We start from the raw sequence: 20,540 nt of genomic DNA, 5'->3' as shown, positions 1-20,540 counted from the left end.
TAAAGTCATAATCACATAAAGTTCTTGAAAGGGCCCTGGGGTCACTAATAAAATAAGCAAATCTGATTTCACCATCCTTTCACTGTTATCTCAGTCAGGAAACGTACCAGGATGATTATTTTCACTGCCCCACCTTCTGTATGCTCGCTTAGGCCTATGTAACTTTATTCAAAAGTCATATCTTATAACATTATGTGATCCATGTTACATGTGTGCTGAAGTGAGTCCTATGATGCAAATACTCACAAGATGTTATGACGAAAAGTGTGTAAAACCTTATTCTCGTTAAATGTGGGAAACTGGAAACTTTGCAAACATATCAGGAAAAGTATGATCCCTTTAAGAATACCCAGATTGTACTCTTTGTTTACATAACACAGGGTGCGATCCATGGACCATGCGAGGTGGCAAAAGTAGGGAGTTTTACAACAAAGTACGACAACGTTGTTTACCCAAGAATAAATATAACGTAAACTACTTTTCTCTATTGCAATTAATAACTTTTAATAACCATATACGGTACACATGGGTCAAAAACACTTTTTTAAACACAGATTTGGTATGGAGTCACCCCTACACAAAGTAAAGAACAAGGGAATGGTACATTCCGGCCCTGCTCCTCGCTGTTTTTGTATCTGCTTCAGAGCGGATTCAACCGCCAAGTAAGTTACATTTTGCCATGTCACGCTAAAGAAGTTTGAGACCAGTTTATTTATAGAAAACTGGATTGGTGTGGGCACAGAGACATATGCCGCTGGATATATGAACTGAAATGAGAGCCTGTCGTGTTTTTTGACGGGAATTCCGGGTGATTTTTGAGCCGCTGTTTCTACTGTATAGCTAATGTTACACAGTGAAGCCAGAAGCCTAATGTTTTCGTCAAGCCAAGAGGAGCACTGTGCCCCGTCCAAAGACCCAGTGAAATACGGGGAGCTGGTGGTGCTGGGGTAAGTTTTATATTTATATATATATTGTGATACTTTTAGTTGATATACTCCCCTACGTTTACGTGAAAGCGAGTGTTTATCTTAAGGAAGTTTCACAAGAGGGTGCTAACGTAGCTAACTTAGCGACGTGACTGTAAGTTTAGAAAAGAAGCTGTGAACTTTAAGTAGTGTGGCTTATTTCAGACAAACATCGACTTTTACACAGCTAACTCTCTAGATAAATTCAGGAAAAACATCAAGCCCAGTTGAGATTAAGGCGCTCACGTTACTCCACTAATCAGACACGTGCGCAATCAGATATGTGTACATTTTAGTTTTGCAGAGTTGATGGCGATATTTCATTCCCTGATAACCGGGAAAGAAACAACAGTCTTCCTACATTTGAACAAGCCGATGTCCGCCAAATAGAGGACAGGACAGCTTTGGAACCCTTGTGAAATGAATCCCATACTCAGCAGCTCTGACCGGGACGCTCCTTCCTACCTTAAAGTTGGATTCATGGGGTTTCAGGAATTCGGAAGTGGTGATGGTCCCCTCCCCCAGTCCTCAGGGTTCTTCCTGTTTTTTTTTTGTGTGTGTGTTTTTTTTGTCAATACTATCTGTAGCTCAGACCGCACAACTTGGCATCTGCAGTACACACAATATCGGTAGTCGCATGCACTACAAGGCCATAGTTTGTATTATTTCCAAGATGCAAAAATTGGTCTACAGATTATTGTTGCATTAAATAGTTTGAAATCACATACCTTGCTTATCTCAACACACTAACACACATTCATTTCTTTACGTTCTCTAATGTCTGCTGTCAGGTCGGGTAGAAGACCTGAACCGTTACCAGGCTTTTGGACCACCAAAGACCAACATCAGTGTAGGGATGGGGGATATGGCTAAAATCCTTTATCACAATATATAATTTAATATATTAATATATCCATGATGTAATACATTTTCTAATTCATTTCACTTTATGGATGACATTACCAAACAGGATATATCTGTTCTTGGCTAATCCAGCTAATTAAACACTTGAATCACACTTGCACACTTCATCACATTGATGCAAAAATCATATCAAAATATTGCCATAAAACTGTCCAGCTCATTGATTTGCCAAATTGCCCACAATGGCCTGATACAACCCAAGATAGAAAAGGAAAAGCTACCACAGATACATATTGTCAAATTGCCCTATAGCAGCCTTTATCAGAGAACCCAAACTCTCTGTGGGTACAGTTTTCTTTCATGGGCTTTTTAGTCAATATACTTTTTCTGTAAAGTAGCTAGTAGTTTGTCTTTGTTTATATCAGTAAACTTGACAGTACTTTTTGTCACAGATTTTAGCATTTTATGTTAAAATACCATTAGAATCTTGGTACTTAAACTTTTGCCAATAATCTTTTGTAGTGCTGGATATCCAACCTCAATACTTTTTTGGTACCAAACAAAATGTGTCTATGGGAGTATCAAAAACTGTCAAGTAGGGCTCCCACTAATGATTATTTTCATGATCGATTAGTCTGCCGATTATTATCTCGATTCATCGTTTGGTCTGTATAATGGTGAAAAATGCCTTTTACAATTTCCTGAAGGCCAGAATGACGTCTTCAAATAGCTTTCTTTTGTCCAACCAATAGTCAGAAATCCAAAGATATTCAGTTTGCAAAGATATAAAACACTGAGAAGCAGAAAATCCTAACAACTGAGAAACTGGAACCAATGACTAGCATTTTTACTAGAAAAAATGACATTAACCAACGATCACACTGATTATCAAAACAGTTAAACAGTTTTCTGTCCATCGACTAATCAATTAATTGATTATTTGTTTCAGATCTACTGTCAAGTACTGAAAGTTGGCATCAAATGCCTAGTCAGATCTTATGTATTTTATCAGATATATCGAAACTTTGCCCATTTAAAAAAATTTTAGACTACTTTATTAAAGCAAAGTTCTTGCATTGTGTTTAGACAGCATTTAACATGTGAGTACTTGGGCTTCTTTTGTTAAATTAAAACACATTTATACTTAGCAATAAGGTTTTAATGGTATCACATCACGTTGACGCTAGTGTTGCAAAATTTCAAACAATACCCAGCCCTAATCTGTTGATGAAAAACACACAAGGCAGTGGCATTAGTATACGTGTCTCATCCTGCCACTGAGTAAAAACTGGTGTGGCTTTTTCTTTGTTTATGTCAGAGCTTTTTCAAAACCACTACTGTGTTTTTTTTCCAGGATTTGTTCAGGAGAAACTGCAGCCAGTTATCATTCTAAACAATCATGTTTATATTTATAAACTGTCTAGTGCAACAGCTGCCACAGATGATGGAAAACACCTGCTGTGTCATCAGTGATTGGAGTTTGGCCAGTACTACAACTCACTTGAAAGTTATTAAAACTTAAAATGAACATTTTTAGGTGTTTGTGCTGTGAGAATTACATGTATGCAGTGTTAGTTTGAAGCACTGAATGAGAGGCTTATAAAGGTTATACACAGATCATGGTAAAGTGTGGTCACTTGCCCTCCACCCATACACTCACAGCCATACTGCTTATTATAAGGGACAGAAAGTGCTGACTGCTTATTACCCCAGGCTGAATATGTGGTATGCTTGAAGCTGATACGTTTGTTCTCTCTCCTGACATAAAGACACATATTTGAATCAGATGTGGTGGGTGTATAATCACTGCCATGACATCACATCCCATTGATAAAACTGATGGTAGACAAGATAGCTGACAGCATGGAACAAAGCTTGTTTGAGCAGCAGTTCCCTCGGTGGTTTGTTGCCATGACCGTGGTGGCTCTTATTACTTGCATGGCTGCCCCCCATCTCTGCCTGGGCGAATTGGCTTGGTGCTGGCCAGGGAGGAGGGAGGGTGGCTGCGTGGGTATCTTGGAAATGAAAGGATGGATTGATCAGGACCCAGCCTTTGCCTCTCCTCAGCTTCCTCTGTCCATTGTGGCTGAGAGACCGGGCCTATTGATTGAACTTTGTACATTTCTCCCTAAAGAACCACTCAGTAAAGCAAATGTACAAATCAACTTGGGAACCATCTTTGGTACAAACTGGCACTGATTGTTGAGATGTGAAGCCTTTTTTTCTCCATTCATCCAAGAAGGAAAAGAGTTATCCTTTTGCGTTCCTAAACTCCACAACAAGGTCAGAGTGTAGGTGGAGCTGGTGTGGTGTCAGTGTCTTGTGCAAGGTTATATCAGTCAGATGGATACTTGGTGCCATGGGAGCTTGAATCTGAGTCTCTTGAGTGATGGCTGCCTCCCATGTAGTGATGCTATACTATTGATGTATTTGTACAGTTTAGATTGACCTATCTGAAGCACTAATAACCTTTAGTCTTGCTTTTCAGCATCATCTAACCTCTGTGCCATCTTTTGTGACCCTTTTAAGGCCACCCTGCCTCTGTGTCATGCTAATGAGGGTTATAACAACTCAGCATATCTCCTCCTCATTCTGCGAACACTAGCCTTTCATGTTAGTATAAGAGGTAGGAGGTGCTGTTGGCTCCTTAGTGCAACCCTGGAGGTTAGGTGATACGCCAGAGTCTTCTAATCCCTGCTCCTAAGTATTGGAAGGTAAATCCGCTGTCTGTCTGGCACAGGTCAAAAGGGAAAGCGATCACAATTAGTTGGAGCGTAGCTTTAAAGAACCTGTCCTAGCTAATGTGACGGTGGCGGTTCCTAGCTGACAGAATATTGTTCCTCCAATGTAATGATGAATAATAGAAGGCATGTGTGGCATTTCTCAGAGAGCCAGGGTTATATTCTGCAGTTGGAATTCATCATGGTGAAAATGCTAAGCTGCATATCATCTTATTGTGTGTTGTATGTGAGACATCCAGGCGCAGGTATCCAGCAGATAGCCCCCCCTCAAACTAAAAAGAAATCTGAACAATATATAGGCCTAGCTGCTCTTTATTTAGGTAGTGAGTTTCTAGGACAGGTCTAATGAAATTGAAACTGGAGTATAGAGTCAGCACACTGTCAAATTAGCTTCAAAAGTGTGTTTTATTAATGAGAGATTATCAGTATTTCTATTCCATATGGATCTTCTTTAGGATCAAGACCACATAGGATCAATATATATAAATTCTGATTAATAAACATAACTTAGGCGCAGAGAAAGAAAACCACTATTATAGACAATAATCAGCAAGAAATAAAAGCAATAGTGAACAGTTTAAAACACTAACACAATTATGTATCCACTATTATTTAGTCATTTTCCTCCTGCTGTCAGTGTATTAGTTGTAGTTTTGTCCACAGCATCACCCAGTGCCTCTCTAGCTCTCTGTGGGTGGCTTGTCCTACAGGCCAGCTTTGTGCACTGTGCTGACTGGGACCATGTGTTTCCATGCCTGGCCAGCCGTGTGGAGACATGGGACAGGTGGACTAGCTTTGGAGGGAGGGAGGGAGGGAGGGAGGGAGGAGCAAAAAAGAGGCTCTTGTTGCTACTGTTGCATTTGTGTTGCAACAAAGAGGAAAAATGTCAGACTATGTAGTGGTTGGTTGGAGTTCATTCCCTCATCATATGCATTGCTCTGCAAAATTGAGGCTCTTAGTAGAGATATCTCCGTTGTGCAAAGTGCCTGTTCAGTACACTGTGGTCACATGCGAGTGTGTGACAGAAGGTCTGTGTGTTGGATGGGAGTAGAGCATGGGGTGTCCCAGCTGTAGGAACCAGCTGGTGGATAGGGAGAGGACCAGTCCTACCGGAAGGGGCTTCTTCATTCACAAGGAGCTGCTAGGCTAGGTGCCTCACAGCAGACTGAAGGGCAAAACTGGAATCTGGTATTGAGAAGTGAAAACAGAGAATGCTCTTAGATGCTCTTCTGGCCGTGCTGAGTCTTTAAAATTGAGATCTTGGAGCTTTCTGTGTTGGTTTATAAAATTCAGCTATGAGAGAATGTGTTTCAGTCATGTGAGCCACTTCTTCACCCAGACTGTTTGTTCCCAAAGTGATCGCAAACCTGACGTGCATCTTAAAACCTGCTCCTGCCTGGGACACAGAGCAAAAGAACAGCTGCAGTTTACACAGAGTTGGCTCACTGAAATCACCAGTACCAGAGTGCATTATGTAATAAGAGACATTATCCAAGGTAACGCTTAGATTGCTAATAGGGTGCATTAGATTGCCAGTGATGTAATGCATTGCAAAGCTCCTTTTCAAAATGCATGAATGTTTCTAATTCCCCATGTTTACTTGTTATGTGATTACAAGAATGAATTTTGCCTGGAAATCTCATCAGACACGTCTTTTTGCAGCTACAAAAACATTTTCATAAAAAATGGAACTGTGAATTTGCTGTCCTTCTCTCCACCCCCACCCCCCTTCTGTGACAGGTACAATGGCTCTCTGCCCAATGGAGATCGAGGTAGACGGAAAAGCAGATTTGCGCTATACAGGAGGACCAAAGCCAATGGTGTTAAGCCAAGCACTGTGCACATCCTCAACACACCCCAGGCCAGCAAGGTACAGAATATATCAGAGGATGAATAAGTGATTCATTGAACAGACTCTCAGTGAGAATGAACAATTGTCTGCTTGTCTTTTGATGTATATTTTAGACAAAAACGTATATAAGCATGCAACTGATTAGCTGAGACGAAGGATGATGAGTAATTTTGTCAATATACAAGGCAGTTTTGTGTTCATATTGTGATTGAACTCAGCTGATTAAAGGCAGAGGAATCACAGCTGAAGGAAAATCTTGAAAAACAAAACAGAGCAGCAGAATGTAGCTTATGGAACGTGCAGTAAACTCCTTTACATTATTGTTGGCAGACCTTAATGTTGACATTTCCAGTACAATAAGCGTAGTTTCTAGCCGGGCCTCAAAGCTTTTCTTTGCAGCGGAGTGCCTGCCAGAAACTGCCCCGTCGAGTATAACATGTCTGCCTTCCTGCATTCCTGCCTTTGGTTCCCAAGCAAAACTGCTAAACAAGCTGGAGGACGTGCTTACCTCTGCACCTTTCAGAGGCCAATATTCCAGACATTTGTTGGGAGTTTAGCTCATTGGGCAAAGGCCCTCTGGTTCATGTTACTCTCACATTGTGGAACTTGACTCCTGATATCTGCTTAGAGGTTTTTCTGTGACAGATGCTTTTTCATTGCAGAGATTGTGCATCATTTCGTTCGAGTTTGAGCTGAATGTTGTGCTGCAGTGGTGTATGAAATATGGCTAAATGTTTCTGCTGCTCCACACTACAAATTGTTTCTCAGACAGTTTGCTCAGAAAACCATGTTGTATTGGAACCTGGCTGTTTTAACTGCACAGCTCAACTGTGCAAAGAGCACTATTTGCACAATTAGTCACGTACTGTTTCAGAGATAGGAACTGCTGTGAGATTCTTCCCCTTTCATCGCTCTTCCTCTCTGCCACCCTGTTACCAAGTTGTTGCAGTTGCCTGACCTTGCACTCCCAGCTGTACACAAGGTCAAAAATAGCCATTCCTTGGAGACTAGCAATGTAGTGAGCTTGATTTGGGGAGAGCCTTGTTTTCGAGTAAGGAGTAAAGTGAACAAAGCCATCTCCCCCTTTTTCTATTACTTTCTTTTCAGTCCCCCAACCTGCCCCAGCTCCCTCACAGTGTGGCAGCCTCGTACGAATGAACTGAGAATGCTCTGTGGCTCAGAAGCTGAGAGGGAAAGCTCACGTGTCTGTGCACACTCTGGTGTTCATGACGGATAATGAGGAGCTCCCACAATGCCACTGCCAGCCTCATATTCAAATCCTGCCCCTGCTTTCTCATCTCCCCACTTGATCTCAATTACTGCATTTGTGCATGTGTGATTGTTTGCATTGGCCTTCCTTTGGGGGTTGCATGGCCCATGGCTGTTTTTTATTTTCACTCCTTCACCTGAGGGAGGGGGGCGTGTGACATTTTGGGGGTGTGGTGTTGTGCTTATACATGTTTCTGTTTGGAGTGTGTATAAACTTGTTTTAGCTGCTGAACAGGTGGAGCACCATTTGTTTGTAGCAGCGCAGTGGAGACAAGACTGCATGTGATGATGACATTTGTCCCCGTCTATCTCTGAGGTTACAGTAGAGTGTGGTAGCGCTGATGACCCACTTTCTCTTTCCCTCTTGCACGTGACGGGGGTGGAGGGGTGGGGGTTTGGGAAATGGAATTTGCAGATTATAGAGGGATGATAGTGGCATGTGGTAAAGTGTTGATGGGAGCTGGGCCTGAGTGGCTTTAACCCACCCTCCGTCACTACACTGACTGAGGCAGTTCAGCTGGTAGACGAGCTTATGTTAACTGAGGCCAGTGGGCACTAGTTTATGGTCACTATCATGGGAGTGTGACTTTACATGCTCCTCTCTGTTCCTCTACCAGAAATTCCTGCCACACATCTAGGAATTATAATGAAGTCTTCTTGCTTTAATGTCTACTATAAAAAAACACAGTAATAATCTATTGTAATAAAAAGCCTGAGAATATTTTTGTTGTAAATAACAGGGTGAAAATGAGGACAAATATATATTCTCTTCCAACAAGCATTATAGTTGTTGTTGAGTCTTTGTTGTTTTGCCCTGTTCTGTAATTTAACTGCAGCAATGATGCAATGATTTCATAGGGTATATGGTAATCATTAACTCTCCTTTGTTGTTGGTGTTCTTATACGTAGATTGTTAAACTATCTATTTGTTGTGTTTTGATATGGTGTCACAATGTGTAGCATGTTTGTAATGAGTGGTTTGTTATATTTCAGGCCGTGAACTGTAAAGGCCAACACAGCATCTCCTACACACTGTCCAGAAACCAGACGGTAGTGGTGGAGTACAGCCATGATAAAGACACAGACATGTTTCAGGTAAAAATGACCTTGTTGCCTTTTTTAGGATTTTATGTACGATGCTTTTGAATAACCTGTTGAATCCTCTACTTTTAATTAGAGCTGCAACTAACAATTACTTTCATTATGGATCCTTTATAATTTCCCAGAGCCCAAAGAGATGTATTCAAATTGCTTGTTTTATATGGCTTGGTTTTACTGTACTTTTTTTGCAGTCCTAACCCAAACATATATCATTTACTATATATATGAAGAAAAGCATCAAAACCTTACATTTGAGAAGCTGTAATCAGTTAATGTTTTGCTTTTTTTTTTTTTCTTGAAATGACTGGACGCTTTATTCTGTCGATTGACATAGTTTAATTGACTGAACCTTTCAGCTCTACATTTAAGAATATTTACAGCTATGCCTTCTATGCACATTTAGTTGTTTGTACAAACAAACTCCACGAGTGAGTGCATGTGATCTGCTTGTGTACTGTCAACTGTTCTGTTTGTAGCATTAATCTGAATGTACAGCAAGGAGATGGTGACCAGAGGGTTAGTTAGCACTGCAGACACGTGCTTCACATTCAGCCCTGTATTGTGTCCATGTGTCTGTGAAGAAACACAGACACAGCAGAGACGGGGAAAAACATTCAAAAAATAGGACTTTAGGACAATTTGAGATTTTGAGAATATTTTAGAGAAAAAAATAGAAACTTGGATTCTCTTCAGAGGTGCACTAATATAACAGCATGCTGCTGTATGACTTTTTTTGGCATTTTGTGTACCAAAGTGTGTCGTGTCTCAGCATTTTTACCACACACACACACAGCCACATGATCTTGAGCGCTGTCATTCAAATTTCAACCCGCCACAAACTGGCAAGTGACTGAACTGCCGGGAAGCAGAACAGTTCAGAGTTCAAATGTCTGCAGGGAATTAAAAAGAAACTTCTTTTCATCCATGCCAATATATTGACAAGAGTTCACAAGAAACCATATAATAATATAGCATGATATTGATAAATTACTGTGTTGGTTTGTAGATTGGGCGTTCCACTGAGAGTCCCATAGACTTTGTGGTGACTGACACAATAGCCGGAGGCCAGGAGGGAGAGGAGACTCCGATCACACAGAGCACCATCTCCCGTTTTGCCTGCCGAGTTGTCTGTGAGCGTAACCCGCCCTACACTGCTCGCATCTACGCAGCTGGTTTTGATTCTTCCAAAAACATCTTCCTTGGGGTAATTACTATTTAGTGTACTATGACATATATACGGTATCTCTATTTATGCTGCTGTCTGAATGTAAGGTTGGATATTCAGTTTGTGTCTTTAAATCTATAAGTTCTAACCAGATAAACAAGTAGGACAGCATGTCAGTTTGCACCATCATCTATGTCCTGTCTACAGGAAAAAGCCGCAAAATGGAAGAACCCTGACGGTCACATGGACGGACTAACAACCAATGGCGTGCTGGTAATGCACCCTAAGGGTGGGTTCACGGAAGAGTCGAAGCCTGGCGTCTGGAGAGAGATCTCTGTTTGTGGGGATGTTTACACACTGAGAGAGACCCGCTCAGCACAGACCCCAGGCAAACTGGTCAGTAGCTCCATACATACAGTAATTGAAGCATCACAGAGTATTAAGCAGATGTTTCTCAATTCACAAATAGAATATGACATGCATGACATAAGCATTCTTTCTTCTTTCTTTTTTTTTTGCTAAGTGAAACTAAATGTGTGTCTCACCCTCTGCAGGTGGAGATTGAGAGTAATATACTGCAGGACGGCTCCCTGGTGGATCTATGTGGAGCCACTTTGCTGTGGCGTACTGCAGAAGGCCTCTTTCACACTCCCACCCAAAAGCATCTGGAGGCTCTCAGGCAGGAGATCAACGCAGCGCGGCCCCAGTGCCCCGTAGGTCTCAACACGCTCGCCTTCCCCAGCATGCAACGCAGCCGTGCCCTCTCCTCTCTGGAGGACAAGCAGCCTTGGGTCTACTTGGCCTGTGGCCATGTGCACGGTTACCACAACTGGGGCCACCGTTCAGAGCAGGAGCCCAACACTCAGCGAGAGTGTCCCATGTGCCGGGTGGTCGGGCCCTATGTACCACTGTGGCTGGGCTGTGAGCCGGCCTTCTATGTGGACACAGGTGCGCCCACGCATGCCTTCGTGCCATGTGGACACGTGTGTTCGGAGAAGTCAGTCAAGTACTGGGCGGAGATCCCTCTGCCCCATGGCACCCACGCCTTCCACGCCGCCTGCCCCTTCTGTGCCACCCAGCTCGGTCTCACTCAGGGCTGTTCCAAGCTAATCTTCCAGGGCCCGGTGGACTGAGCTGAAGGGTCCTGCTCTGGCAAAGAAGATTAGACAGGAATGCCAACATGCTGTGAAACTGTTCAGATTATTTTGTGCTTTCTTTTGTTCATGTAAGCCAGCTGTGGAAAGGAGTAAGTCTTCTCAAGTTCTGGTCATATACTGTGGATTCTGCACAACAGAGAGCCATTAGATTGTTCAGGGCCTCTTGTGGCTGTTTGGATGGCCACTGTGGGATACAGAGATGTGGAGCACACTGGACCACAGATGCCTGGCTCCTCCAGAATGAAATACTGTTTCAGCTGCCCCAAAAAACCTACCGCTTTAAATAAGGCTCCAGCGCTGGGCTGTTTTAAACTACAATGGCTGCTGGTTTTCCATCAGAGGGCCATATAATTAAAGTTGTAGAAGGAATGAATAGATTTTACTTATGAATCAGACTGAACCAGATAACAGTGGTGTAGTTTGGTCTTTTGGGAATGAAAACTGTAGGAGGGTTTATAGTTCAGTTCCTGGTGAGACAAAGTTTTTACAGAGCCAGACAGCTGGACTGTTGGCTGGGAGAAAAGCCAGGAGAAAGTTGGGGTCTAATGGCTAACTAGTTAAGTGCTCCCCATCGCCCTCTCGTCCCTGAACCCCTAATGGCATCTAGATCATGTAGCTCTCCAGATTCGACTTTGATTTGCTGAACAAACTTTAAGGAGGGGAAAAAGACTTGTATAGAAATATAATCCAGTGCCTCAAATCCCATTAAACTGTGGGAATATTTTTCATAAATGAGAAAAGATATTTTGTTGAAGGCAAAGGGAGAGATAGTTTTGCATACATAAGACATAAGGAAATGACAACCCACATGTATTCTTCTCCACATTTTTATCTGACAGAAGAGGTATTTTACTACACTGAGGCCCTTGTACTGTTTTGTAATGCAAATGTTAATATATTTTTCTCCTGTGTGTGAGAATGTTTGAGTGTGTGTGCATGCATGTGTGATTGTGTGTGTGGGTTGGACTGTGTGGGTGCCCTTGGGCTTTGTTTAAATCGCCCTGCATCATTTCACCCCAATCCCCTTTCTATGATCTCGCCCACCACCCAAAAACGCTACCAGAGAGAACACAGGAATTAAACCAACATCGCAGGGTTTGACAATGAATGTACTGAAACACATTGACTCTCCTCACTGGTCGTGCTTTAATTATACAACTTGCTTTCTCAATGGCTGTGCTGTTAAATGTATAGGTAAGGCCTATTTGCAGTGAAAGACAACATTGGGGCTGTACTACCAGTATGCATCAACCACACGTGCTCGCTAGCTTGCTAGCTAGCTGTGCCCCTACCCCACACAAGTACTGTATTCAATCTGCACTGTCGTTAGCTTTATCCCATGCTGGGTCTGATCCAATGATTTGTACGCTGTCAAACCTGGGCACAGTCTCAGCAGCATCCAGAGATTATACCAAATATAAGGAAGAGCTGTTTTCTCTCCACATGCAAGATGTAACAACCACTCTCTCCGATCCAAAGTGTTTCTGTAAACAATCCTAAACCCAAACTGCTGCTATGGTGGAATGTTGACAGCTCTGGATTACAGTCGAGGCTGTTCAATTGCTCGCAACCAGCTCCATGGGAATAATGATATTATCGCACACCTTGCCAAATTTGGTAAGTTCTGTTGTGTGTAGATGAGTCACATTCAAAACAAAGCAGCAGATGAATTGTAACTAAAGAATCTGGGATGAATCTGTGCATTTTTCTGTGATGTTAGCTTATCAGACTGTGCCCATATGTAGAGTGTAGTTGAAGGCATTAATTCTGCCACGATATTGAGCATTCAAATTCTGAGATGTTGAGGGTAAATTTCCTATTGTAACATTCAGATTTTCTTCCACGTTGCATTATGATGAATAAAACTCAGAGGTATAGTTGAGGGGCAAAATCCACCTTGATTAAGTTAGGCTTCTGGACTTCACAAAAATAGATATGATCTCAACAGCAGTGGTGGACGGCTGGAGTATTTTTCTTTTTTGGTTCCTTCCTAAGAGAAACATACCTAGCATTCTTAAAAGTAGTCAGCAGCATTACACTTTACTCGTACCACAGAGCATTTCTGAATGGCTTGATTTCTTCAGATTAAATGTAACTGCTGAGCAGGGTCAAGTACTAGGCCACATACTATACAGTAGCATTCCTTTCCAACACTTTCAGCTCAAACACTGTGCCCATTGCTTAAGACTGTGTTCTGTAACAGCTGCAGAGTAGCTGCCTCAAACATTCCTCCTTGGTAAACATGGGTGGGGCCCTCAGTTCACCCAAGGGCTTGTTCTATGATTTTGTCTCCTACAGGAACTCTGTACACAAGCCATAGAACGCACTGATGCTCCCAATGCCTCCTTTGCAAAGAATAAAACATTTTTTAAAAAGAACCTAAAGTGAGTTGGTTGTCTCTCTGATTTTAGACCTTCTTAAAATCTGACAGTTGTGTAAAATTTCACACACATAGATGAGGCTGTGCTAATGATTCAGTGATTTTTAAAAAGGTATGTGCATTTGATGGGGATTTGTTCCTTTTGTAAGGCTACTGCTTTTGAACTCCAGTTGTCTCAGCTATGTATGCACAACATAGCAGTAATGTTTAATCACAATTACATATTGGTTTCATCATTTCTCAGTATGAGCATTTCCCTGCTATCTTGGTCACCAAAATGGCTCTGGGTTTTGATAGCTCTATCAAACAGCATTTTTTTTTTTTAGATAAGGGACACATTTTTCTTGAAGTCTGTTTTATTCACATTTCATGTTCTATCTTATCAGCCTCATCTTAATATTTACCATAGAAAACTACTGCATGAGCATCATTCCCTGGTGTTCAGTGCTGGGTATAGTTTTCCTCTGAAGCCACAAGAGGGCACTATTTCCTCAACAATAGAGATGTTGGAACTAAGTCCACCAAACCACTGAGCCTGCGGCATCCAATGGCCACAAACACAGAGCAAAGAAATGGAAGTTTGATGTTTATTATGAAAAAGACTGGGTATTAATACATCACAAATATATTTGAAACAACAGAAATTGAATTTGCTAAATTGTCATGCCCATAGATGCCTGAAAATCCTCTATATGTACAATTACGCTACCAGAGGAGATGTACTGTATGTAGGCTATATATTTAAAGTTGGACATTTACTGATTAGTTTTTAACATTCCAAATGTCTTTGCTTTTGCTTTTTTTTCAAATTAATTATACTGTTCTTAGAACAGTAGATTTATTTCAGATTTAAATCCTTGCATCAGGCATGGCTGACACATGCACAGTTGTGAGCAATATTTAGCCTTTATTTTTATGTGCATGCAAAAATATTGTACCATGATGATGATGACATTTCCATCATTCGCATGTGACTTCATCTCCTCTATAATAAGGGCACATGAAAGGGATTTAAATACATAACATGTCAGTTAGGCGTTTGGAGAGGAATGGAGCCGTGGGATGCCTTGCTTCCTAATTAACATTTCTGCAGTAGATGTGAGATGGGTTCATATGTCTGCACACTTGCCTGTTTTTCTGAATGACAGAAGAGACACTGAAGGTGACAGCATGCTAATTTTGAGATCACTTGGTGGCTCCCCTGCCTTAAGCAGGGCAGGGTTATGCAAATAAAGAGGAATGATACAATTTTTTTTTTCTTGAACCAGCTTCCTGGATGAGAAAGTAAGGTTCATGTGCTAAACCGACGCTGGTCTTTCTAATAGAGTGACACAAACCTTGTTACTTCTATCATCACCTTTTTAAACCTAATTAACTTCTTACACTTTTCACAGCCACACAACTCAATTTTATAGCATCGTGTTTTTCAGCTGCATCAGTTGCATTATACTTGTACTTAAAAGTTTCTCTTTGGATAAATAACTCACTTATATTTACCCAAGGCCCATCTTGCAGGAGCAAAGCAATGCAGGGGGGACACAAACCACCGTCCGTCCTTTTCAATCTTCACATCTTGTTCATTTAATCAGGACAGATCAGGAAATGGTGCATGAGGTACACAGCTCTGACATTTAGACAATTTGCTTATGGAATAAGTGAAGTGTTGAAATGGTATGTCAGTGAATAAACTTTATATTAAAGGGGTACTCCATCAATTTAGCATTGCACTTAAAAGTTATATAAGTAACATAAAGTTGGGGGACTCACAAGAGACAAAAATATTTTAAAAAATAAAATAAAATAAAAAATCAAAGCAGGAGGGCCGAGATATCTTGACTTTTAGTTCCTATAGAATGGGTAAAGGTCTAAAAACACTGAATTCTACATTTCCCATAATGCAACTCAATGGCGTCTTTCATTAGACATTGTTGGGGTTATTTTTTTTTTAACTTTGGAAACCTCCCACTACAGCCACAGAATATGTTATACAACTGGTAAGTAGTACTCCTCGTAAACTATCCTTGTGTAAAATTCGTGGAGTGCCCCTTTAAAGAGTAATGAGTCTTTCACAAAATTCAAAGCATAGAAAGAGGCTACCTGCATAGTAATAACGGTGCAATAATATTTTTTACTAAATACCCATAAAAAACAACAACATTTTAACAGCTAAATGTAGTAGTAGTGAGTAGTGATCAAATAATTTTCTTGGGTAGACATTTTTTAGATTGGAGGTTTTCACCTGACAACAGCCAGCAATATGTGGGTTGGAATATAATGTGCAACAGCTGTCTATCACCCAGCTGTCACATAGCAGAAGATACCTTCAACTAGCTGTTTTAAAGGGTTCAGCTTTAGTTCTGTGTTTCTTTGAGCCCTGTCTGCCCCGAGACCCAACATGTGAAATGCCACAGGTGGCTGCGGGCTGTGTGCCAAGCTATCAGCAGGACACCTTAGCTGGCAAGTTGAAGGCTGTGTGATATTTACCTCAATTACCCAGCATGCAACTGAGGCAAATTATATGCAGATCATCATCTGTAAATAAGAGATAGTGCTCTTCCCCTCGTGTAAATTAAGTAACAGCACATACAACCCTCAGAAGCAAACACAAGACACATTTGTCTCCCTGGTTTTTAATATAGTAAACTTGGCAGCCTTTTTTTTTTATCTTCCGGCAAATTGGACTGCCACGGCACGGTGGCATATATTGGACGATGTTGTTAATTCCTCACTATTTCTGTCTTGTGTGGTTAGTCACTATTTGTTACGGAGACTGTTTTCGTCACTTACTGACGCTGCACTGACATTTTGCTCTAAGTTGGGTTCACCTTTCTTTATCCACGCCCAAGGTCAAACACCTCACACAGGACTCTCACTCATGATTCATGCAATTTGATCTTGTCAAATCATCACAATCATCACATTTTTGGAGGTATGTTTTTCTGCTTTAGCTTTCAGCAAGCTTTGCAGGGGCAAAATTACACAATTCAAGCTGTATGCAGTGCAGTTTGAAGAGGATTATGATTATATCAGGCCTATTTACTATTTCATGTGGCTCTTGATGATACTTTGTACTCAGCCTACTCAGCTTATTACTTTCTCAATGAATAACAAATGAGTTGTCAAATAAAAGTCAAATAAACACAGGCTGATAGAGAAGAGAAGCTGATACAAATATTTTATTAGAACATATGAGGGGAAAATAGTTTTGGAAAACCAAGCATTAAATTCAAACATTAGGAGTCTACCTCTTTGAGCCTCTGATGCCCTCTTTCTCTCATCTGCTCTTACAGAGGCACATGTGGCGTCTTGCCTACTCATCCAAACAAGGGGACAAATTACTTTAATTATGGAGTAATTGCAGAGTCTTGTGTTAATTAAATCTTTATCAGTTCAAGTAAGTGGATTTCTCCCACATGGAAACCATGCAGAGGCGTGTTGTTTTGCCCCCCCTGCTCTGTCTAAATTTTCCACCGACACCACAGTCTGAGGCCATCTTTCATTCCCAGTCTCACCCGACTCCCCCTCTCTCTCACCCCTGGGTGTCACACTGACATGATTGGGATTAGCTTCACTAGTGGAAGGGGGTTGTTTTACCAACTCCGTCAGTAGCCAGCTGTTTCTTAAAAATAGCATAACAAACATGATAGCACCGGCGTGAGGGAGTGTCCTCTGCTGGAAAATGAGATGCAAGATTTATCTTAGGTTCCTGTTGTTTGACAAAATTGAATCCTCTCATTTTAATTGCTCTCAACTAGGTGTGCTGCTCCAGGCGATGGAAGCAGGAGCTCTGTATGTTGTCCCTTGTTCTCTTCAGACTATTATGTTCCATTGTGCAAAATGCCGATTATGATTTGCTTTATCCTTGTCATCTATCTTATTTAGGATCATTTAGGTAGCCACATGTTACAAAGGAACAGCAGTCAGCCCTGTTATTACGTGTGTTTGAGTCCCCTGCTTCTTGTAATGAAAACAGGATCACAGAGGAGACTTAGTCTCTCTGAAGACTTATTCACTGGTTCAAGACCTCACTACATTTATGGAAAATTGACTTGTTTTGTTGATTTTTCAACAGCATTTGATTCAAGGTTTGGAATACTATTAAAAACACTTGTCATGTGTCTTACAGCTTTCGCTTGACAGTTTTTGCCCAGAATACTGCTCCATGGTTTTCTGAGTAAAAGGAGAGGTTTGACAGTTTTGCATGATGGGAAATAGTCGGTCTCCAGAGTGGCTTGGTTTTGCTCTGAATGAGGTGACTAACTAACTTTATTATCTATTATACATGTCATTAGTGCCAATAAAACAAAATGTGCAAATCGAAATTATTATTTTTACTGTCTACCATATCATATTGTTCCTAAAATGTGTGATATGCTGTTATATTGCTAATTATTTAAACCTTTTTTTAACCTTGGAAAAGTGAACCAAGCACAGTTTGTCTTTGCAGTGCCTGCGTCACACTTGCACAAATGCAAACACCACCGTTTTTGAACTTTTAACATCTACAGTGTGTGGATTTTGGTTTGTGGACACTCTCAGTGAGCAACTGTTTAGTAGTGAGAATGTTTATGGGATGATGAATGGGTGTAATATGGCTGTGAAGCAGATTCAAAAGGGCTTAACTGGATTACACCTAATTTCAAGGATGCTTAAGGTAAGATTAAAACAGATATGTGGTAAGTGAGGAAAATACAAAATCAAATAGATTGAATTTCACTCAGTGGTCTCGTAAGCCACTTGCTCATGCACATGCGTTCTTGTGAGGCACCGAGTTAAAAAATCTGCAACAATCAGAGACGCCTTTCTATGTGAGACAATATGTGAGATTATTAGTGTAAAAAGGATTCAGCAAACAGAAACATACGCACATTTCAAACAACAGTTTTGCTCTGTTGGACCGTCACAATTCACCATTAATGCCCTTTCTTATCTCATGCTACAAATCCCCAGAGCTGGAACATTAGAAGTCTCTAATCACACACACTGGCACACATTGACTGTGTGTACATGCACCCTAACACCACTCTCTCTCTCTCACACACACAAAATCACATACCTCACATAGAATCTGAAAAGATAATGATGCCACTGCTATTACAGTCAACTAATGTTTGTTAATAGCTTGGCGCCATTTGGAAGGAGGGCTTCAACCATGTGGGTAATTCCTCTGTTTGGACAAGCTGTCAATAAAAAGGCCTTACGTTTTCTGGATGCATGGGGTAGAGGGGGGAAGTCTGGAGGATGTGCTTAATCCATCAGACCCTCTAATGATTCCTCTGTGCCTGGAATAGGAGCGACAGGCCTCTGTGAATACACTTGCCGCTGTGTTTTATCTTTTCTATCAGAGCTGAAATTTGTGTTCATATTAACACTCCATCGAGCATTTGTGCATATGCTGTTCAGTTTGGCTGGATGCAAGACTTTGGTTCTCTATGTGGCGGGGGCTAATGGAAGTGGTGGTTTTAGAGACTTCATGACGTGCCTGATTACCCCCCTCCCCCCTCCACCTCCCCAAATTCACTCCATCTCCTCCCCATATCCCTCTGGCAGCACTGCAGCCCAGCGGATAACCAAGCGTGGATTAGCAGTGACATCACACTGAAGAGATGGCTGAGCCCGAGTGTGAGGAAGGGTGAGTACTTGGGTGTGTGTGTGTGTGTGTCAGATGGGTGTGAGAGTTATGTGTGTGTTCAAGACTGATTAGACGATGAGGGTGGTGGTGAGAGGGAAGCGAGGATTAGAGAGCCATCCGAGATTTGGCTAGGTGCTGACACCACTCCACCTCACCAAGGGCTCAATTTACTGAGGGATCAGACTCATTTATGGTGGGCTGGGATTATTATCAGTTCAATAGGGCAATTTCTTTATTACAGTCACCCTTCAACCTGTGAAATATGGACACTTGTGAGACATCTATGGGTGCATGTATCTTGTTTTAGTTATAATCTAGTGCTTTTCTGCTACACTTAATTGTGTAGCTGAAACTAGTATGATACATTTTAAATGAAGTAGTATTACTCTTACTACACTCAGAGTGTCTGTTTGCTGCCATTGTACACTTTGTTTTTAGAAAACGCTGGGTCACAATAAAACATATATTAGGAATTTCAGACAAATCCATCCATCATACTTCATCTCCTGGGAGTTTAAAGAGGACTACGGTGACTATGTCGTGGAGCTTTTTCTTTTTTTTAAAGGCTTCAAATCGGATAAGACAGGCAGCTATGTTTGAGTTTGGGTTTACCTGGAATGTCAGCACTCTTAAGTTGGCCCTCTGTATTGAACTCCTTGTAATGCATGGAGCGTTACTCACCCAATTCTTCCACAGCACAGTCTACTAAGAAAACAGGTTTTGGCTGCATCTACAACAGAACAATAGTGAATAGAATGAAGGACACATTTAGTTGCTTCCAAATGTTAAGTGGGGGGCTGTGCCATTGAGTCAGGTGTGCTAACTTGAGTGATACCTATTGTGCAATGATCAAAAACTGCAAACTACTTTTCCACAGTTCTATTTGTAGATATGCATAAGGTATGTACAAATACACAACCATGATTCATAATCCAGATTAGTTCATTTTTGACACTGGAAAACAGCTCCTGGCAAAACAATCTCATCACAAGGTCCATTCAGTAGCTTATATTTGAGGCTTTTGATTGTATCACATGATCTTCTTCAGCAGATGGAGTTGCCCACTTATGAAAATGTGGATGTTAAAATGTCCATTCCTCTGTGGACATTAAGGACTTGTAGTTGTCCATAAAAGTTTAGATTTAGAGTGCATTCCTGACCTTGGAAAAAGCAGTTGGCATAATGTATTAGTACATAATCATTTCACATTTGTCTGTAGATACATTTTAAACAATAGTATGTACTATTATACATGAAAAAATTATATAAAAAAACTATAAAATTAAGATAAAGAAACACAAGAAAAACATGGAACAAATAAACTTAATAATAATAATAATAACTTTATTTATTATTTTAGTTATTTTCAGATTAATTTACAAACGGCAGCCCTTGTGCTTGTGTAGCCAACAGA

General features: G+C 41.1%; 1 protein-coding gene across 1 annotated transcript; it reads left to right on the top strand.

Annotated features, from left to right (window-relative positions):
• Positions 1-617: 617 nt before the first annotated feature.
• On the top strand, positions 618-13,492 carry peli2 (pellino E3 ubiquitin protein ligase family member 2). Its single transcript, XM_044223928.1, has 6 exons — positions 618-947; positions 6,311-6,440; positions 8,685-8,786; positions 9,799-9,996; positions 10,165-10,353; positions 10,512-13,492. Exons 1-6 carry the CDS (start codon positions 844-846, stop codon positions 11,088-11,090), a joined length of 1,302 nt encoding a protein of 433 aa, XP_044079863.1. The 5' UTR covers positions 618-843; the 3' UTR covers positions 11,091-13,492.
• Positions 13,493-20,540: the final 7,048 nt, after the last annotated feature.

This window comes from Siniperca chuatsi, linkage group LG15, assembly GCF_020085105.1.
Source record: "Siniperca chuatsi isolate FFG_IHB_CAS linkage group LG15, ASM2008510v1, whole genome shotgun sequence".
NCBI lineage: Eukaryota > Metazoa > Chordata > Actinopteri > Centrarchiformes > Sinipercidae > Siniperca > Siniperca chuatsi.
The sequence above is the reverse complement of the archived record's forward strand: the minus strand, read 5'-3'. Positions and strand labels throughout refer to the sequence as shown.

Bases quoted from the DNA above. Each gene is read 5' to 3' on its own strand.
- peli2 (XM_044223928.1), top strand. From the start codon at position 844: ATGTTACACAGTGAAGCCAGAAGCCTAATGTTTTCGTCAAGCCAAGAG. The intron at 8,787-9,798 runs GTAAAAATGACC...GTTGGTTTGTAG, and splicing joins AAGACACAGACATGTTTCAG to ATTGGGCGTTCCACTGAGAG. The intron at 9,997-10,164 runs GTAATTACTATT...TCCTGTCTACAG, and splicing joins CCAAAAACATCTTCCTTGGG to GAAAAAGCCGCAAAATGGAA.